Source organism: Pocillopora verrucosa, chromosome 3 (assembly GCF_036669915.1).
Source record: "Pocillopora verrucosa isolate sample1 chromosome 3, ASM3666991v2, whole genome shotgun sequence".
Taxonomy (NCBI): Eukaryota; Metazoa; Cnidaria; class Anthozoa; order Scleractinia; family Pocilloporidae; genus Pocillopora; species Pocillopora verrucosa.
The window spans coordinates 6,183,113-6,207,838 of record NC_089314.1 but is presented as its reverse complement, the minus strand read 5'-3'; the positions used below and the strand labels follow the sequence as shown (position 1 = coordinate 6,207,838).

The 24,726-nt window shown below is 37.3% G+C and overlaps 1 protein-coding gene across 1 annotated transcript; it reads left to right on the top strand.

Moving 5' to 3' along the window:
• Positions 1 to 8: 8 nt before the first annotated feature.
• LOC131777377 (nck-associated protein 1 homolog) lies at positions 9 to 19,807 on the top strand. The gene is made up of 38 exons (XM_059093673.2): positions 9 to 250; positions 786 to 887; positions 1,065 to 1,160; positions 1,556 to 1,612; positions 2,077 to 2,219; positions 2,571 to 2,661; positions 2,890 to 2,955; positions 3,082 to 3,153; positions 3,593 to 3,641; positions 3,802 to 3,955; positions 4,402 to 4,458; positions 4,694 to 4,790; positions 5,087 to 5,205; positions 5,668 to 5,708; positions 6,182 to 6,273; positions 6,876 to 6,957; positions 7,368 to 7,426; positions 8,041 to 8,186; positions 8,479 to 8,541; positions 9,130 to 9,199; positions 9,835 to 9,954; positions 10,495 to 10,634; positions 11,017 to 11,148; positions 11,693 to 11,771; positions 12,036 to 12,072; positions 12,540 to 12,642; positions 12,845 to 12,966; positions 13,577 to 13,674; positions 14,563 to 14,656; positions 15,433 to 15,515; positions 15,693 to 15,776; positions 16,110 to 16,191; positions 16,717 to 16,760; positions 17,134 to 17,203; positions 17,327 to 17,436; positions 18,135 to 18,221; positions 18,405 to 18,497; positions 19,082 to 19,807. Exons 1-38 carry the CDS (start codon positions 146 to 148, stop codon positions 19,103 to 19,105), a joined length of 3,363 nt encoding a protein of 1,120 aa, XP_058949656.1. The 5' UTR covers positions 9 to 145; the 3' UTR covers positions 19,106 to 19,807.
• Positions 19,808 to 24,726: the final 4,919 nt, after the last annotated feature.

Sequence of the window (24,726 nt, the reverse complement as noted above, 5' to 3'; positions counted from 1 at the left end):
TGGTTTCATCCCTTCCTCCTCCCTGTCACAACATTCCTACCGTTTCATTATAAACATACTCCAAAACAGTTTAAAATTCGTAATGATCCACTGAAAGTACATCCAAGAAGGTTGAAAGAAGTTAAAGTCTACAAAAAATTGAAATATGGATCGGGGAGTTTCGGTAACAGAGCAGAGGCTGGCAGAAAAGTTGACGATTTTGAATGATCGTGGAATTGGAATGCTCACTCGAATTTACAACATCAAGAAAGTAAGGGTCAGAAATAGCACGTTGTTCTCTAAGTTAACCTTACTTTGCTGCCCATGTACTCCTGATAAATGCTGCTATACAAACTAGAGCAGATTAGAGCCCCTTTGAGAGCTTCATGTCTGACAAACATTGAACAAGATCAGTTGTTTATAGCTCGCCTGTGGTGAATTGAGTGCTTTTGAATTGGTTCCATGGTTAAACATTTCCTCCCGGCTTTTATCGTAGCTTTTCTGTTTCTTTAAAAGATGCTTATCACGAATGTTTTTCCTAAGGTGATGGTTCATTTATTCACACAAAATCATCCAAGATTAGGACGCAAACTTACTGTTTAGGCTGAACGTGTACAGCTGATAATACCCTCTTCTACTTTAACGCTTGCTAATTGAAATATCCACCAAGGATTGGAAATTTGACAAAAGTGTTTGATGTTGCAGGAGTAAAGTGTGATCTGTATGCGATCTGCAGGCATCAAACCCTTGATGTACGTAGTTATTGTCTGTGTAATTGTTTCTGTGTTCTTTTTTTTATTTTCAAGGCATGTTCTGATTCAAAATCAAGGCCAGGCTTTTTGACTGACAAAGCACTGGATCCAGCAATCAAGGCCATTGTTAAGAAATTTCCCGTAACAGACACCAAGGTACACTTCTCCATTATTACAAATTAAAGTTATTTAAGTTTAGAACCACTAGAGGTACTGCATTTAGTTTTGAGGAGAAAGTTTTTATGCATGTATTGTTCAAATTGATAGAATTTTCTAAGGTTTTTTGTGATGTTTCCATGAAACTAGAATTCTATTCTTCTTGTTATTGTTTAGAGTGTTGCACTTCAACCAGTTCACAGCATCCAGAATGAGGTTATCAAAGGACTGTCTAATTATTATTATACATTTGTGGATGTTATGGAATTCAGAGTAAGTTTTACTGATGCTTTATATATTGATGCTTATCAACTAGCATATGCAACATGCTTAAATATTGGCTAAAAAGGAGACAAGCAGTGACAGAGTGCAATTGAAAAAGCCACATTTCAAACTTCTTAGACAACAGTGATCCTCAATTCTTTTGAGTGCTGATCATTTCATAATCATTTCAATCAAATTTTGAAATGACTGTATCATAAACATCTGTAGACAGTGTTTTCAAGTTTACACAAATGAAATACAAAGTAGCCCTCCCTTACATAGCTACTCTGTTGTTGCTGTTATTATCAACAACAATAACTTAATTCTATGATCATTTTGATGACCATAGCCACGAAATTATTGTTTGTTTGATTCTAATTATTGTTTAATTCATTTTGATTCAGGATAACACCAGTGAGCTCCTAACAGAGATTGATGCTAGTTTTGTACATTTTGACATTGTAAGTGCCTTCTCAGTTTTTCCAATATTTTACTCCTGTTTTCTTGACAATGCATTTTTTTCTTGCTATATTTCAATACAAACACAAAGTAATTGAAAAGAGATTTGTGGAAGTTAAGGATAATGTCAACTCTTGGGACATAAATTTATTTTGTATAAGTACACATCGCCTATGTTACTGAAAAATCAACAACTCAATCTTGCACAGTTTATGTTCAGTGCATCAGCTTCAACCCATTTCCTTGTTTGGAAAAAAGGTAAATGTTTATGGTAATAATAATAATAATAATAATAATAATAATAACTCCCAGATCAAATTTGCAATTCTCCTTACTGTCAAACATACAATTTCGGTATTCTCATCACTTATCTGCTTGATATTGTATTGATATTGTACGGAGAAATTATGTCTTGGTCACTCATGAGAGTTAAAGGGTTAAACTATTTTAATGTCACCTTTTGTAGACATTAAACTATGACTTGACAAAGGCTTATTTGGATGTGATTGTTACCTATGCCGCACTTATGATGCTGGTTGCCCGAGTGGATGATCGCAAAGCTGTATTGGGTCTGTTTAATCATGCCTATGAAATGAAGAATGGCAGAGGGTAGGTAGATTTAGACACTCAGCAGGTACAGTGTACATGTTCTCTCAGCTAGAGGGAGGGTGTAGACTCAAAACTTTGTTTTTCAAAAATCATTTCAACTTGTAACTTCTCATGCCTGATAAGTCTTTTGGACAGAATCAAGGAAAATGAAAGGAAAGGAAAATTGTTAAAAACAATTGGCTATTACTTGTGACAACTTTAGTGTACCCATCTGTTTTACTTTTAATGATTAATTGACATGCCTAAGGCACAGGAAATATCATGTAAATACTCAACTGGTGATTTCCCCTCACATAGTCATTAACTTGCCTAGTTTAAACTTACTTCATTTTATTGTACACTTTTTCGTAGGGAAGATTCCTTTCCACGACTGGGGTCTATGATTGTTGAATATGAAAGTCCGTTGAAAAAAATTGCTGAGCAATTTGTTCCGCATCAACAGGTTAGATATTGATGATCTTTATTTTAAAACCAGCCAACATATTCAAGTCTACTGTAAAAATATTTTCGTTCTAGTGTTAATTTTATTGCTGTGTTTTCATTCTGTTGATATTCAAGTGAGAGTGATGGGTTTTTTGATTGATGGATTATATTAAGTGACTGTTTTGGAAAGTTTACTACACTGTAACTGGTACTCTTAGGCTCAAAACATTTTCTTAATCTGTTGCAGAGAGTGTCAACTGCCCTCCACTCAGTTCATGAGATCTATTTGAGGAGAAATACTCCAGGAGAACAGGTGAGTCTTATTTGGAGGAATGATGTTAATGAGCAGAGGAGAATTCTTGCTCGAATTGCTTCAGATACACATGTTAAAAGTTTTAGTTATTTTTTGGGTGAATGAGGTTTTGATTTAAATCCTCAGTGGCGTCAAACACAGATTGTTAGCATCATCAGTGCTCCATTACAGATGCTCAATCCAGTCACCAGTGATGTGGTAAGTATCGTGTTTAAGTTTCTTCACATGTCTCAGCTGTATTTCATCCAGTTTAACCATTACAACATTAAAAGCGATTATTCTTTTAACTATTTTGATATACAAGCAGACATTTAATGACAATGGAAATAATATGAACTAGGCATCATTACTGACACTGTAAATACACCAAATTCTCAGCTACACTTGACAAAGGAATCTATGATCATCATTTAACAGACAGATAATTGTCAGATCTTAATTGGCAGTGAATGACAACTAATTGAATTTTTGAATGATACCTTTTGAAGACATAATCATACAGTACATGGTTTGCTACAAATCAAATTGGGTTGAACAACAAGTGTAAGATGAAATAATTATCAAATCAATTAATAAACCAGGTTGAATACTGAGGTCACATTGGATCTACAACTTACATGACATTTTGCTTTTGCAGCCTCCAGTAGAGTACCTTTCACTGGACAGAATGCAGAAGTGGATATTGTGTAAGTGTCTACACAAATGATTTTATTTCATTAGAAAGTCCCACCAATTGAAATGGGTTTTTTTCCTTTGGGAGCTGAATCTTAGGTCAGCTGGAATGTCTTCATGTTCGGTTGACTGTCATAAGGAATTGTGTATGATTTTTTTTTTTTTGCTCTATAGTTGGATACACACTTTGTCATCAGCAACTTGCCATGCCTGGTGTGACAGACATCTGGAAGATTGCATTACAAGATGGTTACTGTGTTACTTTGTTCCGTGATGAAATCATTATGTATCACAAGGAGTTTCAAAATTTACTAGATGGGATGAAAGGGTGAGATAAATAGATCTGCAACTTTTTTTGCCTCAAAGAATTGAAGGAGTGTGTGGTTTTAAAGCCCCAAGTGGCATGTGATAGCTTGCCAAATTCTCCTTCCAAATTTTCTTGTATTCCCTTATGAAACAGAGGGAGAATTTCATGTTAGATCAAAATTCACTCAAAGCATTATGTTACACAGGATTTATATCTGCATATTATATATATCTTGGAAATCTTCATGACAGTCTTTCACATCTTGGGGTTGTGACAATTTTTCTTTTCGAGTGTTTTTCCCAAATTTTTCTTAGTTGAAAATTTTCTTAACTTGTCAATTTAATAAGGATTTTCTTTTTTTGCTGATTCATTTCTATAATTTTTAGACAAAGGAAAGAAAGCAAGCTGAAGTGGTTTAACCCAATGAGAATATATGCTTTTTACTGTCTGTTAATTTTGTTTTCCAGGTATGGCAAGCGTGTCAAAGATATTCAAGATGCTATGACACATGCATTAACAACAAGGTAATTGAGTGTAGTTTAACAAAGCAAATTTATTATCTGCATTAAGGTATTCAGTTACTCAGGGTATCATGAATTGATTAATAACTTTGTTATACTGTTGTCAGATATAATTATTTCCTTAAATATTATTTTCATTTACAACAGAAAATATTTGATAACAACATTCTCTGGCTTGTGCCTGTTAGTACTGCATTTATGCCTATTTCATTATATTTGTGTTGTTTCCTGTTGACAGAGGACCAATTCACAAGGAACGTCGTAACTACCTTAGAACTGCATTGAGAGAAATGTCTCTAATTCTTTCTGATCAACCAGGCCTTTTGGGACCCAAGGTAGATTTTGCACCTAGGATTACATATTGTTACTTACAGTTTAGTTTATTTAGATAGAATTTGGTGTTAGCAAGAAAAAAAATCTTATTTCCAAGCTTTGTTTGGAAAAGATTAACAGTGTACCTGAAAACTCTTAATTGTAAGAAATCTTAGATGTCCATTTTTAAGAGACTTTGTAGAGGCAAAGATTCATGAGTTGCCCAGCAGAAGCAAAAGTTAATCACCTTGGATACTGACAGTCTCCTCTACAACAAAGGCCTGCATTCTTTGAAATGCATTTTTTTTTCTGTCAACAGATCATTGTTGTGCTTCAAGCATTAAGCATGACAAGAGATGAGATCATGTGGCTTGTGAGGCACACCTGTAATCCACCACCAAAAGGGAGAAAGTTGAACCAAGAAGACTATGTTGACAAGTGAGAAAAAAACTAGTACTAACTTAATGAAAATAACTGTCACATTTCTAGACAGTTTGGAAACCAATAGACTGCCTCTGGAGATGGTTGTGTTCTGTATTGAGTGGGTGATATACACTTATTCATGCGTAACATCCTGCACTGACTTACAGCTCCTAGAGCTTGCACAGGCATGGCAATAACCATGCTCTGAACTAAATTGTTGACCTTTAGGGTAAATAATGTCTGGTAGCAATACGTAGACTAGTCTGGTGAGGGGTTTATGGGTCAGGCAAGTGGAAAACTTCTTGTTAAGACTGAGTTGGTTTTATCATTAGCTTGGCAAAGCAGCTTGTACTGCAAGTACTGGCACAGGTGTAAGCACTAGTAAAAGTGCAGGCTTTTTTTATCATTCTCTTTGCTAGTTTTTCTGTGTAGCTAATTTTTATGTTTTATCTTTACCACACTTCCTCTCTGTGTCAGTAAATTACCTCAGTTGCTGCTTTATGTGGAGGAAGTAAGAGGTAAGAAATCAGGTCACTTTATCCTTGTCTGTGTAGACTAACATCAGTATGCAAGTTCTCCTTACTGTTCTCTGTACATTTCCTATGGTACTTAAAATAGGAGTATTTGTCCAACAATTAAGAGTTTCTTGAGTTTTAAATAATTTTCTTTTACTCATAACCTTCATGTTTGATTCAGGGGTGTTTCTGTTGTGAGAAATTAGATTCTCATCTTAAAGTTTTTTTAAGGGTTAAAAGTACGATCACTCTGACGAAGGGCTAATGCTCAAAATGTCAGCTTTTTTTACCCTTTGTGGTGGCTAATTTACGTTTTCAACTCAGTTATTAACACTAAATTACCTGCTATACTCTCCCACTGACGCAGCACCACAGTTTCTTTAGAAACTTACTCCTTTATTCATTTAGAAATTTATGAAAGGCTGAGAGTTAAACAAGGTCATTAAATTGGGTTTAATCTTTTTTCTTTCTATAAGGCATAATCCAGAAATATGTATCAGTATTGCAGCGGTATTTTGTCCAGTACCTGGGTGGTTTTGATGTAGCTGTGCTCAAAGAAGTTGTACAGGTTTGTTTTACTGACTTGAGTCTCAACTAGTACTGTATAAATTTTAACTGGTGCTTCAAATAGTAGTTTAAAAAAAAGCATAATCTTACTTCTTTAGTTTAACCCTTTACACCCTAACATCAGTGTGCAGATTCTCCTCACTTTCCTCTTAATATTCCTGAGGTGATAACAAGGAGAATTTTGTTTCACAATCAAGAGATTTTTTTTAGTTGGTGATCGTTTCTTATATTCTCATGACCTTAATGTTTGATTCAGGGATGATATTGTAAAGAGAAATTAGAGGCTAGTTACTTGTAGAGGTGAAAGGTTTAAGGTTTCTCTCTTCCTCACAGGAATGGTCCTCTCTTTTGACAGCTTTGCAAAATAAAGAATGTTTGGGATGACTTGAGTTAATATAATCATAACATCATGAAAATATACTTATAACGTGCAAGGTTTACTTTGGGGTCTTATCTGTTACTAGAATTTTGCTTTGATATCTTTTGTGCAACATTCTTATAATTTACTGTTGATATATGTATACAATTTACTTGTAAATTGTAAGCACAAGTTTGTGCATAAAAGCTTTGACACTGCATCTTTTTTGCTTTTCTGTTTGATAGAAAATTTCAGTCTGTTCTGATGACATCTCCATTATTATGACATCATTTATTGAGGATCTTACACTGCTGAATGTCAAACAAGGTACAAGTCTCTTATCTGCAGAGAATGTTGCAGACTGTCTTACCCTTTCAATACAAGAATTGATCAATGTGAAATGAAATGTTGATTAATTCTTTTAAATTCTCCACATGAAAAAATCCAATTAAACCCAGCAAACAAGTTATAGGAATTGAAGACAATCTTTGAGGAAGAAGATCATTGTCTTGCTGTAACACAAATTTCCCTCAAATGATTTACATGGATTCAGCATCTGGAGAGATAATTACTGTACCAATCAGATTTTACGAATTAACAGGATACAGTGCTTTAGGTGTATACCGGTTACCATAGTAACATAGAATTAGGATTTTGTTTTATCACTAAAGGTTTTTTATGAGATTGTGTAATGGTGGTCATTGAAGTAAGTTTGCTCTCTGAATTTAATTTGTCAGTTGAAGCAGGAGACACGTTTGATTTTGAGAGTCTTCGATTGGACTGGATGCGTCTTCAGGTATTTTACCACATGACTGTACAGTTCAGTAGCAAAGTCAACAGTCAAATCCTAGCACTAATAGGAATCACCCATTACACCATAAAACAGTAGAATTTGTATCAACAGCTGCCTCTCTACAATAGCACTGCCTCTAAAACCCATCCCAAATGCCAGAATAACCTATCCTTGACAAAAGGTTTTGCAAAATGTATGAAAACTTGCTTTAGTGGACAATCTTTGATAGTTTAATTCTGTTAGACCTAGAACATGATGCTCACAATACTGAAAGCAAACATTCCACAAACTGATAGACTCACTGTACATTACTTATCCTGTTTTGTCATCATTTTTCATTTAAACATCAACTTCTGATTGAGACATGTAAACTGGTATAAAAAAGCATTGGTGAGAATTTATGCAAGTGAAAAAATTGTGTACTAGCTTCTGAAGAAAACAAGTGTCATGATATTACACCACAATCTCCCCTTAACAACCACATCTGAGAGGAGCCAACTGCTATCTGTCCCCATTGTTGCCAAGGAAGCCATTCTGGAAAGGTTCTGTTGTAAATAATACCAAATGGTGGTGCTGTTTAATGCAACACTCCCACACTGTTTTTGCATTTATTATAGGCTTATACCAGTGTTCGTGGAGCAGCACCAGAGTTAAAAGATAACCGAGACTTGGCAGTGCTCATGAACAATGTGGCATTCCACTCCAAACTGGTTGATACACCAGAAAGGCTTTTGAATGAGATCTCTGATCTGTCCATTTTCTGGTAAGGTGTTACATGTTGTCATTGATAGTTTCCTACACTTAAAATCACTGGTAATCCTTAAAATCTGATCATTTCTCCACAAAATACTTAAACTCACAGGGTTGATCTTGGAAACATTGGTGCTATCCTCCCTTGAAATCTGAGTTAAAGTCTTTACTTTCTGGTATCCTCAACCCACGCACAGATGACATCTTTTTTCGTGTGTGTAATGTATTTCCATTACCTAAATTCACTTTGTAGAGAGGTAATTATTAATCTATTTTCAATTGGTAATTAAATTTTTCTCTTTTAGTTTTTATCCCAGCTTTTTTGAGGATTCATTTTTGAAGTGTGTGGAGGATTACAAGTATTCACGGTAACAACAGCACCATTGCCAATTTTTTTAAGTGTGGTGTGTGAGTTTCACGAGAGTTACATGGTTGTGCTTGTTGCTGCCTGTGAGAGATGCAGCCGTAATCATCAGAATTTTGTAATAAAAATTCCTCTTACACTCACACTCTCATAGCAGCTGTAATGCTGTGAACCTGCTTGCAAACTAAGTATACTCATATCAATGTAACATGTGAAAATTCACTCTATGCCTCTCTGAAAACAAAGAACATGTAAGCTCCACACAGGACCCTTTGCCAATACGTTTTTCTCAGTTCATTTAGTAGAGCATCCAAGTGCAAAATAGGAAGTGACCCAGTTTGAGTCCTGTTAGGGTATTTAACATCTTCTTAGTCCCCTGCTCTCTATATTTAACTATTGTGCCAGAATTTACTATCTTTCTTTCCCTCCGTACAACGTGCTTTTGCACTTTGTGCGTCCTGCTCAAATGTTTCCTTACCACCCAGCAAGAGGTACTCAGATTAACATCAGGCTAGTATGTAATTGTTAAAACGAAAGACAATGTTCCCAAGTCAGTTTGCCAAATTTAGTCACTGTTTATTTTTCTTGCCAGATTTTCTGTTGCATTTCCATTGATCTGTGGCCACTTCATGTCTTGTACAAGTGATTTTTGCCCAGAAGAGGTACAGTGCAATGTAGCAAGCCTTTATTGTATTTTGTATTTAAATTTTATCAAGCCTCTTCAGTCTCCCCCCCCCCCTCAGCTTTAAAAAAGTTGACCTCAAAGCCCCGATCTTACTTTATGTATTAACCCTTTAACCCCCTAAGAGTGATTAGCAACTAATTTCTCCCATCAGTATCACCCCTAAAACAAACATTGAGGTCATGAGAATAAAGGAAATGATCACCAACTAAAGAAGCTCTTGATTGTTAAACAAATTCTCCTTGTCAGTACCATGAGAAATGTATAGAGAACAGTGTGGAGAAAATGTATACTGTACGTACCTCAGCGCCATCCTTCTCTCAAACTTAAGATGCTTTTGTTGTTCAGTATCAACGCTCCCTACCACGTGTTAATCCAACAAAACTTGACTTTTAAACTCTCATTTTTTTACGTGTTTATTAACAACTGTTTTCAGACAACAAAACAAAACTTCCATATTTTCAGTATTACAAAGAACCGATGTAGATCAGAGAAAAAAAGGTTCCAACGGGTTATGTATAAGAGAAATGTATCTCCCACGATTACGTGTCTTTAGTAAATTTAACATGAAGTTTAATCTTGCAACGTTATTTTCATTTTCTTGATCAATGACAGCGCCATCCCATAGGGGATCGTAGTTTGGCGGCGGTGAATCTGTTTCTGGAATCCATGGCAAAGGAAGCTAGGAATATCTTGAGCCAACTGTGTCCTGATCATATTCACCTCAATCAGCAGGTTCGTAAGAAAGAGCGGGTAAAGGCAAAAAAAACACACGCTTCTGCAAGACGCAGCGGTTTCAGTAAAAGCCGGTTCCCGGCGGTCTACCACCGCCTTAGGACCTATTAGCGCTGTTTTTTCTCTTTTTTTTTGCCTGCGTGCAGGCTCTCGTGTTTGGGTTTCGCATTTTTGCCAATGAAATTTTTTTATAACTGGAAAAAAATAGCCACTGTATGTATATATATATATATATATATATATATTTTAATATTCGCCTTATTGTATTGTACATATTCACGTAATTCAGTCGTTTGACTGAAATGTGTTCTTAATAATAAACGATAATTCCTGCCTTATGCGGCGGCCCCATTTTTAGGCACAGCCGCTTACTACGCAGCCGCGTATGGAATAAGTCACTCAGACCCCTGAAGACGTATTCAAATTGCAAGTTAATGCTACAGTTAGTTTCTTACTTGCATTTTAATTCATTAATGCATTTCAGTGTATTTTAAAATATCGTTGTTGTAGTTGTTTTTGTTATTGTTGTTGTGTTTGTAGCTATGGCAGTTGCAAGCCGTTAGTTTGATGACAGAATTATCTTCCGGACCGAAAAAGGACAAGAACAAGAAGAACGTGCAGAACGAGTACGCTCCACCCGGCAGCGAGAGCTTCCGAAAGAGCAGAGAAAAACTTTCAGCGTGAGTATTATCTGTCGTCTATGGTACACATCTAGGCGCTGTTAGGAGTATTCAAAGACTCGTTAATCTGTTTTTCGTCAGTTATGTGGATACTCAGGTTAAGCAATGATACCCGCAGTTGAACCACAATAGAAGCAATTGCAGAGAAGAAGACTGAAAAATTAAGGCCTTAATAGAATTCGAACCCATGTCTCTCAGATACTAGTTGGACACTAGCACATTTTAAAGGATTCTGATTTCCCGTGGAGGAATCTGATCATAAATTTTCAATGAAATTTTTTATAACTGGAAAAAAACTATGAATTTCAATCCATCCTTGCTGCAGAGCAATCTTCATCGTCTTTTTTTCTTGTTTTATACAGTAATTTCGTGTATTTTGCAGTTTGGATGGAAAACTGATTGCTTTGACCGAAATCTGCCGAGCGATCACGTACACAGAAGCTATTCCAGTGTGGGAACACATCTTTGCTCCTCGGGAATATCTCAACTCTCAATTGGAGGAGTTCTTTACAAAGTGAGTTTATCTTCAGAGAATAACGATTGTGTAAGGTTGGATACATGTACACGTGTAGGCTCTTTAGGGACCGGTCGTTAGTAATCGCTGGGGGGAAGGGGGGTTGGGGAGGATTTTAATTGTGCCTCGATATAAAATTCACTTAACCCTCCCCATTTCTCTGTTTTATTACTACCATAAACCCTCCATTCACTCTCAGTTAATTTAGCAGTCAATTTTCTGTACTATAGTCCCCCTTTATACTCTGTTGGTGACGACTGATCCCCGCTCCTTTCCACTAGGAAACCATGTAATCCTCCCAAAAACCTCCGTCTCAACCCCATCCCCACCCTACTCACCCGGGGATGATGTTTACTGGGATTTTTTAAGGTGAACTTTAAGATGGATGCGATTACCGTTGAGGTTTTTTTTTTTCTCATTTAAATGTTTAAACCCTCCATTTCATATCCACCCATCAGTTACTTCTGCAATTTCAACACTATTTTGGGTCTCACTGAGTCACTTGTACTCCTTTCTTGCTAAAAATCAATGACCGTCTTGGTAGGTCTGTGGTGACTATGGCACAGTTTGATTCTGATAACCTTAGGATTGCACGTCCCTCGGAGGTCCTAAGCAACATTAAGGTAATGGTTTCAATTCAGAACTTTGGTCAAAATTGTTTCCTTCGTTCTCTGTTGGTATTGAAGGGTCTAGTATGCACATATACGGGCATCCAGTTGGAATCAGGCCCTAAGTGTCGCCCACGTTGGTTAATCAGTATAATTTTTTGTGCATGCGAAACACAGTTTTGCGAACGTGCAGACGTTTTACTATCACGTGACCAGAAAACATTTGTGACATTCTTAGAACTGATGTCATTGCTTTGTTTCTATTTTCTGCTTTCGCAGGCAACAATGGCTTCCTTGAGGGGTCTTGAGAACCACAGTGAGTTTGTTACTTTGTAGAATTCTTGGTAACCTGTTGATTCCATTCATAAGTAGAACGTGACTCAAGGAAGCTCATTATATAGGACACAAAGGAAAAGAAAACCAAACATCATCATATGACTTGTGGGACAGCTTGTTTACACCAGATTTTTTGCTTGCAATTTATTTTTATACTCCCCTTGCTCCAAAATCGAAATGAGTTGGAACCTTTCCTTTGGGAAGCCTCCATTCAAGAAACACAAACATTTGTCACGAGCTTATCCCAGCTTCCACGGCGACCAGAAGTGTCGCTACTCCCCCTGGGCAGGATTCCAGACCATTATAAAGGACCTGTTTTTGATTTCCCGGGGTCTCCCCATAATAGATGTCCCATTGCATCTTGGTGTTTATAACCGCATCCAAGTATCATTTCAGTAGTTGTTGTGGTTGCTAAGAGATAATGATTGCTGTGTTCGTTTCTTTCAGCTGGTGTAGACATGGCTCGGTTGTTCAATCATGTCTTGTTACAACAAACACAGCCTGAAGACAGCCAAGGAGCTATAACTATCACCAACATGTATGCTACATGGTAAATAACTGTTGTTTTGTTTTATAATTTGCACTAAAACAACATCATCTAGGTCACGCCAGAATAATTTTATTATACGATCTATGAATGAACGCGAACAACCCGGAATTTTAAACTCATTTCTCTTATGGAGCACCTGAGTCATGGAAAAGAGTTAGAAACAAAACAAACTGAAGTTCTTGTGAACATCTTCCGTCATCAGGTACCTTGATGTTTTCTTGCGTCGTGTGATGACGGATAACATTGTGTTCTCTCCACGCCGTCGAGCTTTCGTCAACAGACCTGGTCAGTCTTTCAGAGCAGAGGAGTACACGGACGTCAATGGTAAGTGAATGAGTTTCATTGTCTTTTAGAACATACTGTCAGGACTGCGTGATGTGATTGTTTTATCTTCAACAATCTGATATACAGTATACGTTACATGCCCGAGTTCGTGTTTTTGGCTCTTAATCAGAACACTTCTAAAATCAACTATCTAATTCCGAGATCCGTACTGAAATTTTCCTCTACAGCTGCTATTCCTTTTCTTATCATTTTTAAAGGAGAATTTGGTGTCATATCTCAATAACACTTTATAGTTGTTAAGTTTCTTTTATCTCCTGACCTGTTTAACCGGAGGATGTATTAAGAGTGTAGGGAGAGGTGATATTATGATCACCTCCGGGAGTTGAATGGTTACCCACCCTAACCCAGTCCTGCATGGAGATGGATTGGCTGTATAGACCCAAAATCAGGGCTTTTGTTCGGATAACCCGATCAGCACCATTGAGGTGTTTTTAGATTGGGAAAAGCTGCCGGTTCCAATCGTGCCTTGTTCGGAGTGATTATTGCAATGTTTATAGTAGAACCATTTTTTTGTCGTTTAATGTTATTACTTTGCAAAACTTGACAGCCACACGATGCAATGGAATCGAATGTCATTTTTTACTTTCAGAATTACAAGCTCTTGCTGAACTGCTTGGTGCGTATGGCATGAAATATCTGGGACAGAAAATGATGCAGCAAGTTGCGAGTCAAGTTGGAGAGATTAAGGTTCAGTTATTAACCCCTTACACCCTAATATCAGTATGCATATTCTCTGTACTGTTCATCATACATTTCCTAAGATGTTGACTAGGAGAGTATGTTTAACAATCAAGAGCATCTTTAGTTGGTGATCATTTCCTTTATTCTCATGACCTCAATGTTTGTTTCAGGGGTGATACTGATAGGAGAAATTAGTTACTAATCATTCTTGGGGGTTAAATGGTTAACGTTTTAGGATCAATATCAGTATCTGGGCAACTGCCCACCTACCCCTCCCCTAACTCAACAACAGTCTATTGATAACAAGTTAGGGTTTATGTTGAGCTAGGGGAGGGGTAGGTGGACAGTTGCCCAGATACTGATATTGATCCACGTTTTACCATAAATGCTGCGAATAAGGGCCTGAGAATCACTCCGTTGTAAATTGTGGTCGTTCGGGTTAGGTCAGTCCTGAAAAAACCTCAGTCAGTGTGACGATGATTGTGACTCAATATCTCACCACCTGAGTAAGAGAGAGTCATCATTGACCATTTAGAGTCCCAGTTAAGATCAGGGGGTGCTTTGAATATTGATGATATTCGGCAAAGCGATGTCTACTTCGAAGCCGGTTTTTGTCATGCAATTCTTGGATTGGAGTTGCGCCGGTGGCATTCCAACTATTTTTGATTTCACAATGGGTACTTTTGACCAGATGAGTTAAGCAGAGCCCGTTAACGAACCACTGGCTTGCCATGTACAAGTTTCAAACACAGTATGGGTCTTTAACGGTGTGTCCGTCCCATTTTAACATTTCTAGTGATATAGACCTGTTGTAAACCTTCATGAATATTTCAATTTTTTTCTCGGAAAAAAAAGAATCTTTTTTGTAATTTTTTCATTCCTTTCTGAAAACAGAAACTGGTCGTTCTAAACAAAGATGTGTTGACGAGCCTGCGGACAAGTTTTGACAAACCTGACCAGTGTATGGAGCTCGTCAGAAGGCTTAAAAGTACGTCATGTGATCAGTCATAACTTAACCCGATTAGATCAAAGAAACAACCAATTAATTCTTCGGCATCTGTCCTAACCAGAAGAGAAGAGGAACTGTCAATCAACAACTATTAGGCATAATGTCCATTTTCTAGCCGCATTTACTTGAAGTAGCGAAAAAAAATTTAAATCTGTTAAATTTTTACTAGTTAAGTGTAGACTGGGTAATTTGGTATCATTAACTGAGTTGATAACGAAAATTGACCACCGTAAAGAGTTTCAAAACTGACGTTTCGAGTGGAAGCCCTTCTTCAGAGCGAATTCTTTATAAACGTACCCTCTTAAAGCGTTAACTGGTTGGTTTTCATCGGACGAGACTACGCGTGCTCTCCTCTGTTGGGAAACAAAGGCCTCTTCCCCTAGGGGGCTCTAGGGGCATGTTCCCTTAGGAAAAGTTTGAATTCGAGAAGATCAGAAATATAATTTCAACTCTCTAGGCATCAAAAAGAGATCTCGTATCCTAAACAGACGACAGTGAGAGGTCTCTTAGCTGACAAGAGACCGCCGCTAAACGGCTGTCAATGAAACTCTTGATCTCACCCGCGTGTTTCTTAAAGTGGTCACTTAAAATGTTTGAGCTTTGCGACTTTTTGCCAAACCCACCAAAATCGGGTAGTACGTCTCTGCTCAGCTGATGGATTTCTTCATTTCGCAATGCGATGGACATGTTAGTTTAGGCACACAGGTCCGATGAAATTTGATTGTTAACCAGTTACTGTAATTATCTTTTCTTAGATATTGAAGATTTGATTATCCGAGTGATAATTGTTGGAGTGATTTTGACTTTCCGATCTCTGACACAAGAAGCTTTGGAAACTGTACGTTTGTATCTTGTTACGTTCATAAGAATTTAGCTAAACGTGTCGAAAAATTTTTCAAAAACTATTTCAGATTATGCTTGCTTAGATGTTATGTTTTCGACAGATAGGATATACATATACTTATACATATTATACTATATACCTTATAAATATTTATCGAATATTTACGATTAGGTTTTGAAAAAGAGAGTGCCATTCTTGATGAACTGTATCGTGGATTTCAAAGAACATTTTCCCCACGGAAACAATGATCGCCCGGTAAGTGATGCCACTTACTAACCGAGCTCGAAATCTGCACTGTTAATGCGGACCTAGTGCGGACCAAAAACGAGATACCGTAAGTTACAGCACGGACCGAGAAAACGAGATTAGTAAGATGTTTATTATACTTTCATGTTGGTTCATTATTCCCCCTTTTGTGTTTTTCTTTCTGACCGAACCAAAACTTGAAGTTTCCTTTTACATGTAAATACTTTCGATGAAGTGAAGTTTTGCTTAACTGATTTAACTATCAATGACATTCGTTGCCAACATTTTACTGATATTATCTTGATTATTACAGCTCTATATTCCAAGTTTTTGTTGTTTAAGCTTGTAGAGGAAATGGCGACATCAGCTGGCCTCCAGTGCGAGCTAGACCCAGTCCTTTGCGAAGCTCTTCGCGTCCACAGAGGTGAGGTTTTTTTTGTGAACGCGTTACTTACAGATAAGTCATGCGTGGTTGTATATACGTGCAGTGTTACGGTAAGGTATATACTCTTATACAGCCATTCATGACGTCAGTTACTATATTTGACTACTGATAATAGCAATCGTCCTCAGTAATGGATGCTTAACTGAAACAGGGAGGAGGTAAAGGCTTTATTTGTTTCGTTCAAGACTGTATTCTGTCATGAGTTGAGATTTCATATCTCTGTGCTGCCCTTCATCCTCTTAACCATTTTCGACTGATACTATTTCTGAGGTATTGATAACACTACCAGAATAACTAAGTTTTTATTCAGTCACATCTTACCTGCAAAGCTGGCGATTTTGAGGAAGTATTTCGTGAGTGAACCAGAGAGAAGTGGTTCACGAAAACACTACTATAGTGCCGGCTCCCCAAATTAGCCACGCCTTTTTTCTTGATAAATTGTATGAGTCCAGTTTCTTTTCATTGTGACTTGCCTAATGTATTTTTCTTTTCTTTTTGTTATAGAAAAGAAGTCCGATGAAGATTCTGTGGTTTGGGCATTGTTCTTGGTAAGTCTTCTGTCTTAAAAGCTTAAAGCTTGGAGAAGAGATTGTGTTGCAATTTTTTTTAGATTTTACTTCGGTCAGTTTTTCCCAAAATCTGTAATGTGAGTGGAATGGAACGAACAACGATTGTCTGGTATGATGGTTTCCACTCTGCGTTTGTTGTTTGTACCAACACAACTTCGACTTCAGCCAATTCTTTGCAGACCTGGTAAAAAACTATGTAATAACTCGATTCCATCCTGTTTTTATTTTCTTAGGAGTCTTCATTAATATTGTCAGTATTGGTAAATTTTCTGATCTACGATATTGACCACAAATTTTTAAGGTTGGTTTTCTATTTAAAGCACCAATGAAATGTTTTTGTGGCTGTTTGTAGGTATTCGTGGCTGTGGCGCTTCCATCACTGGCCTACAGAGACTCTTCTGATTATAATGCTGACCTGGAAGGTAACAATGTATAGAGTTAATGAACAAGAATGTGTTACTACTCATCAGATCTCGAAGTTGAAATGTTACTGCATGAGTGAAGAAACCGTTACTTATTCGGTAGCAATTTTTCTATTCTTTCAGCGCATGAAAACAACGCCCACTGTATGTCAGCGTCCATCAGTCGTGTGGCAGGCGCCTTGTGCTTCAACAATGGAGATAGTGCGGAGGAAAGACTCAGAGAATTCTTGGCTGTAAGTACTGGGAATGAGCTGCTCTCTTTAAACGTCTGTAGTAGCCTAGGTCCAGTTGTTGGAAGGTAGATTAGCATTAAAACAATGTTGAATTTTAATCCGGCTTCAGAGCATCCAATCATCAAACTGTAGACCAAAAGAATTATATTGAATTTTCTTTCGAAGCTTTTCAAGCTAGATCTGAAATCAGATGTCACACTAACCCTGGGTTATTTTAACCCAGCTTTGGACAAATTGGCACCGGAAGCTAATAATCCTTAACATCAAAAAATTAACAGGAATGTTCTCTAAACTGTTCTATATAAATTCCCTATGATACAAACGAGAGGAATTTGTTTGAAGATCAAGGGCTTATTCAGTTGGTGATCATTTCCTTTATTTTCCTGACCTTCATGTGTGACTCGGCTGTGATGCTGTCAGGAGAAATTCGATGCTAGTCTTTCTTAGGGGTAAGAGGGTTGATAAAGTTGTCAGCTAACAGGGAAATGACTTGGTAATGTATCTTTAACTAAATTTTGCGAAGATTGGAGAAAAGAAAAGTGTTAAGAACCTCTGCCTTGGCACTTTGGCTGCAAGATCTTGACATTTGTCTTAAAGATGGATATCGTATAGATCAAGACTGGTTCTCAACTTTCATTGTGGGCATGGTATGTTCTGTTACCTCTGTAGTGCTTATATGCTGTCACCTTTGTTTTTAGATCGCGTCCTCCAGTTTGTTGAAGCTTGGCATCGAGGCAGAAAAGGATCTGAAGGCGCGGGAATCCACTTATCTGCTGTTAGACCTGGTTTGTAAAGTTATTTTTTTGGTTGTGTCGATGTCATGCATCAGTTCAAGCAGTACCTTTTTTCTTTTTTTTCCCCAGTGATTGTGTATTCTACAGTTTAGCGCAGCTTGTGTGTGATTCTTCAGAGAGTCTTTGTTTTGATTTTTGTTACATTGTTGTTTTCCCGTTTATATTTGTGCTTAGATCGTCAAAGACTGTCCGTACCTTACAATGGACGTGTTAGAATCGTGTTTTCCTTACGCTTTGCTCAGAAACGCCTATCACGAGGTCTACAAGGTATGGTGAATGTCAACGGTTTGGACAAGAAGGTGTTCCTTCACAGTTTGAGATTGTTAAACAATTCATATTTACCCGTCCGAGTTTGTCATCGCTAATCCGCATCAACTTGCGATCTTCAAGTAGCTTTGATTATTTCCTTTTCAGTGTTTATCTCTCTGGCTAAACTAACATTTTTTAGTTTCACTCAAGTTGAAGGGAATGTTGCACGGGGCTAAAGCAAAAAAAAACAACTAAGGCCGGTGATAGTGTGAAAACGATTCCTCTTTAACAACCTCAAGGTTAAAATAGTAGTGATATACTGACACCACAGGCGGCCCAAGCTCACGTCTGTACTGACATAAGCTCACAACCCGCGATCGCGGCCCTAGTATAAAACATCTTGGGGTTTGACGTCATTGCATCTACTGACGCTGGCTTGTGACACCACTGTTGGTGTTGCAGTTCCTATAGCCGAGAAACCCTTCCCTTTGCTTGGGTGGAGTGTCTTCTCACATTTTGCTGAAGCGTAGTACCACGTTAGGCGAAGTAGTAGCGATAATATCTAATGATTTCTGATTTTGTTTCCTTTTTTTTGCCCTCAGAGAAAGCTCGAAGTCTGGCTCTAAGCATGTTCAACTGTGAACTTGAAGCATAAGAAGCAAATGAAATGAAGGAGAAAGTTCACTTACTCTACTTAAATTCTCATGATCATCCGATTTATTTTTGAGACATCAATATATTGTATGTAGCTCTCAAGAGGAGATGTCGATGCTACTTAAAGCTTTGATTCGCTGTCAAATTATCCCGTATAGTTTTATACAAAATATGAAAAGAAATCCAAAGTGAATATCGTAGCATTTAACAGCGAAGATTCCTTCATTCTTAATTATTCATGTTTGGTATGGTCTCTCTGTGGTTTTATCATTACTATAAATACTCAAACGCGGTTAGCAAATTTTTTTAAGAGTCTTCACATATTGCTTCTACCAATTCTATTGGTTCGACTGATTCTTTGCTTTCGTTTCTTCCATTTGTTTTATGGAAATAGTTGATCTTTGCACACCTCCTTTCATGATGTGTATTTTTCTGAGTTGTTAGGTAGATTTTCCTTTTTCCTTTTCAATTATGGTGCGTTTCTTTTTTTTTAATTTCATTTCCTTTTGTTCGTCGAATGGTCGAAATAAACTGTCCGTTTGTCTCTGCCGACACTTTATCGGAGCCTTGAAACCTTAAGTTTGGAAATGGGTAACTTTCCTATCAAGGAATATTTTGTGCTCCGTGTATCTAGTTAATATTATTTTAAATATAGAAATATATTTTTCAGCGCTGATGGTAATTTGCGTTTTCTTCGGTAAGATGTGTATTTTTCCTAGATGAGGATTAAACCTTGAACTCCCAGATCTCAAGAGTAATTCTCCTTACTGCCTGCCATACAGTTCTTATGATGTTGGTTTGGAGAATTTGGTATTTGATCAACTAAAAATCCCCTGATTGATATTTTTTCCTCTCTTCTCATCACTTTTCTGTTTGTTTTTGTATTGATATTGTTAGGAGGAATTCTTTCTTGGTCACCCGTGTAAGTTGAAGGTTGAACGAGGCCTTCGCCTTCTTTACTATTGTAATCGTTTCAAGAAATTACGGTAGTGAAACGCGGCAAGAAATTCGATCGAAATTTCCTTTCCAAATAAACGTAAAAAATTACACCTATACCTAAAGTAACACCTTCAATCTTAATTCGAAGTTGGCGCGCCGTTTTCTAGTTTTTCTCACGTTACGTAAATTTCAGGAGTGTGGATGAAAAATTAAAATGAAATAGTGGAAAACTCCTTCTAAAAAGCCTGAGTTTTAATGGAGAGACATAAATCAATGAGGGAGTTCGAATCTATAATTTTATTTCACTAATGATTACATAGTTTATCTTAAGGAAAGTCGCAGCGTCTTTAATCATTGTGATAAGTTTTGACTAACCCGAAATCGGCAATCACTAGCAAGTAGTTTCAGTTTTTTTTTTCTTTGAGCTAATATTTAACAAAATGTTTCAAATCATGTCCACGAGTACCATTGCTATTACACTCAGAATCACAAATATGGCGGCGCTCGCTGGAACATGGCTCGATGTAACTGAGGTCGAGGAATCTTTGGGTTTGTTGCACAAATCAGTTTCACAGCATGACTTATCACATCTAGCACCATGGAGACCTTGAGTGCTTACTTTACAGAGGTTCTTTTGCGCTTCACTGCAAAACGATTTCAAGAAGCAATCGAGGTAATATATGTCTAATTCATCACTAGTAACTTTTACGATCGAACAAGAATCAAAGCCTGAACTGCACTCCACAGTCTGAACTGGTTTGCTGCAGGTGATTGCTGAACCAGCAACGCTGTTGTTGCCAGGCTTGCAGTCATAACATCTGAGGGCAGAGGCTGTAAATAACAGACAAAAAACGGCTCATAAGGCATTTGCAGCAACAAGATTTTAATAGAACATCGACATAAAATCGAATGATTGAAATGGTGTGATCAAGTCAAGCAGTAACGTTTATAAAGCGTGTTCATTGAATACAAGACCAAATGAACATAATCGCACGTTTGAATCTTCATCGGAACAGGATGAAATTGAATATGAAGTGAAAATGTTTGTCATTCAGTTAATGACACAGGCTTTCTTGGAGAAAAAGAACTACGCGTGCTTTGGTGTGAAATGTCTCAGATGTAAGAAATTTCTTAAATGTAATCATCAATGCGCCCTCATGGTGAGATAACAACTGAAAATTTGCACGCATCCGACTACTAAACAACCAGTTGATGAACAGAGCAGGAAATGGCTTTTTAAAAGCATCAGTTTTTTTATTTGATCTGGTGCTCGGTTTGCGAAAGTTGAATCTTTAGAGAGTGGTAAGTTATAACCAACATTTTATCATACATTGAATCAATTCTCAAACTTTGAACCACAAGGAAAAATTGGCAGATTATTCGCAAATTACAGCAAGTGTAAAAAACTTGCTAAGTTTGTCAACCGTAAGCTACGTTTAAAGTATCTCAAAGTATAGCAAAAAAAGAGAACTTGCTACATCGACGAAGCTGTTTATGTAGTTTGAAAGCAACTAGATCGTTGTAAAAATCATTGAGGAGTTTTTAAATTGTTTTTCATTAGTAACAAAGAGAATTCTTAAATGGCATACTCACTGACCTCTCTGAATTACGAGAAATACGACAACAAACGCCACAGATTTCATCTCTTTTTTTTGGACAGACTTCTGACGTGTTATGGCATGTTATAGGTTACTTCCAACTTTTATCACATTCATAATTGTATTTACCCAAAAATGATCAAACAAATCATGGAATGATGGCAAAAGTAATTTTGTATCACATTTATAGAAACATTACTGGTTGAAAATTATACAAAAACAATTTTCCGCTAGCTCATTGGCTGAGAGAACGCCCATCAATCCCAAGCGCTACAGGAAGTGAAATTTAAGTGCGGGAAATTGAGATTAAAAGTGTTTTTTTAAAAAATTATGAAATGATTTATAGTGCAATTTGGAGTAAATAAGCTCTCTCAACTTAGTTGCGGCCAATTAGTTTGGTAAAGGCTGGTAAAGTTTCTTTCTACTAGTTCTTATGTTCAAACACTGGCTCAATTTGTTTCTGTCAATTTTTCATTTTTATCTTGAAACAGCAAAATTATTGTTTAACAGGGAAAAGTATTTTTAACAGAGATTCCACGACTTTGATTCTGGTTGTGTTCATAATTCACAAGATTCTTTAAAATGTTGCTTCCACACCGTTGCTCTCATGAAATATGACGGCTGCTAAGAATTTCCTCCTTACAGAGCCATGACCACTTAATGCGAGCACAATTATTAAACTCTTTGATTTACACACCATTAATGTGCTAATGGCTTTGGCGCCCAATTACCGTTCCTTTTTTTTTTTTATTATTTTTAACCAAAGATTTGAGATTGGACAGCTGTATCTGCGCGTGATTGTCGGCCAATTATGTAAGAACTACGCGCACCAAGCACTAAACAAAGGCAAGAGAACATCAGCATGTTCCTCGAAGAGAAAAGAATATTGCTCCTGAATAAGATATCAATTGGAACTTGTCTCAGGGGATAGGTGGAGAAACAGGGTGGAGATTTTTACCACATTACATTATCGTATCCAGTTGACTTTTCCATAAAGAGAAATACTAAACTGTGCTTGACTTGACTGGCATTGGAAGGCTTGTATTAGTTTCTTTTTTTTAATATCGAAGATTACTAACGCTACAATACATTCTCTATCTGGATTTCAATGAATCTAGACGATTGTTTATAAGAAAAATAATTACTCGCATTTTAAATCTCTTATCACGAGATTATAATCTCTTGGCTCGTGTATAGTTTTTGATATGATCCACTCCTCAATTTAAACACACGCACATTAAACAATCGAGCAAATGACGATAGTCTTCTACGTGATTCAACGGCGCGGTAGGCTTCGGACGCTAATACCAGGTCACACATGCTCTCATTACCTTTGCAACGCACAGTGAGCCTCTAATTGAATATATCTTTCGCCAGTTTTAAGTAATATAAAGGAAAAAACAGTGACATCTCTTTATTTCAGATACGAAAGCTACAGTCGCCCCACCATCCACCCCACCGTGACTATTTGCATCCTAAAAAATCTACCAGAATCACCCCCACGGGGAGGATTTGTCTCATCGTCAGTTTTGCCGATGGTTTAAATCTGCCGCTCGTATGATAATAGGAAATTTTGAAAAATCCCACGTGTACTTTGAAGCTGTTTCCGCCATTGTTCCAAAGTAGCCATATACGATCATTGTTAATCGTTTAACAAAGCCTGCTGTAATCTAAGCTGATCCGCTTTTCTTGATACGTCTCTCCTTGAAAAGCCCCCCTTCCCTCCTTAGAGGGGGGGAGGGGGGCTCTTCAGAGGGTTTTCAGCACTCAGTTCCATCAAGCGCAGCATGGTGTGACCTGTTGTTGATTTAGCGCATGGTTTAACCGGGTTACGAAGACTTCACCACCTCCCACTGCGTCTAGCAAATCTATAATGTTCTATTTTCTCTTTAACAGTTTTCAGCTATACTTGCTTCTAAAACTTAATTGACGCGGTGTTAGTGCGAATCTTACACGGGGTCATACCGGCGTCTTAACCCTTTCACCCCAAGATCTCATTCGTAATTCTCCTTACTGTCTGCTATACCCGGTCATTCTTATTATCTTAGCTCTGAAAATTTGTTATTGGATCAATTAGTTATACGCTAATTGACATTTTTCTTTATTCTCATCACTTGTTTCCTTGATATTGTATTGGTATTGTAAGGAGAAATTATTTCTTGGTCACTCATGAGAGTTAAGTACTAATAGGTGCGAAATATCAAGTGACGCTAGTCACAGAGTGTTACAACGAAATGATAAGGTCACTCAAAGTGCTGATTTTTTTGTCAACATCCCTACAAAGTGTCGAGGTTTGCAGAGGTAGAACGAAAAGACTTCTCACTCGTAAAAGAAACGCGCGATTTTGCCTGTTGCTTCCCAAAACAGAAGATTATGTTTTTCCTTCCAAATTCCATAAATGGTGAAATTAAACTATTGCCCCTGAGCTTAGTGCTCAGGGGCCCATAGCAAGCGTAGCAAGAAGATCTCATCGCTGAAACATCCCAGCCACAAGCCATGAAAAGATTACATCATTGATGTCACCTACAGGTCAACTGTGAAGGCGTGGTTCCTCAAACTTGGCTGACATTTAACCCAACAACTTCGAAACAGTTGAGAAGAAAGAGTTTATTCTAACTTCCGTTTTGTATATAAAAATGATCTTGACTATTTTTTTTCTCATTCCTGCCTTTTTTTTAAGCCAGAAACGAGACCTTATCATTTTTTGATTCAGCGCTGATGAGGTAAATTTTTGAAGAAATTATTCTGTTAAGCTTTTGAAGTAAACCTTTGAAGGTCGCAGTAACGTATCCTCTGGTTTCCTCGCCGAAAGTTTCGAACTCTCAGCAAAGTTATGGTTTTCGAGACTAATTGAAGATGGTTTGGGTCGATTTTACCCTGAATTATTTGTTTGTTTGTGCAACGGCCGTTGATAACCAAGTGTAGCGTTGCAGAACATTACACTTGACTAACTGAGTTCAGTTGATTAAGTGTTCAAGGAATTTAACGATAAGATCAACAAGACTTACTCGGCCATAGACTCTTAGAATATTTGATTTCTCGAGTCTTCCTGGGGA

What these genes read in the sequence shown, in the direction of transcription:
- LOC131777377 (XM_059093673.2), top strand. Translation starts at nt 146, where the DNA reads ATGGATCGGGGAGTTTCGGTAACAGAGCAGAGGCTGGCAGAAAAGTTG. An exon ending in GAATTTACAACATCAAGAAA is followed by an intron (nt 251 to 785) that starts GTAAGGGTCAGA and finishes TTTATTTTCAAG; the next exon opens with GCATGTTCTGATTCAAAATC. An exon ending in CTTATCTGCTGTTAGACCTG is followed by an intron (nt 18,222 to 18,404) that starts GTTTGTAAAGTT and finishes ATTTGTGCTTAG; the next exon opens with ATCGTCAAAGACTGTCCGTA.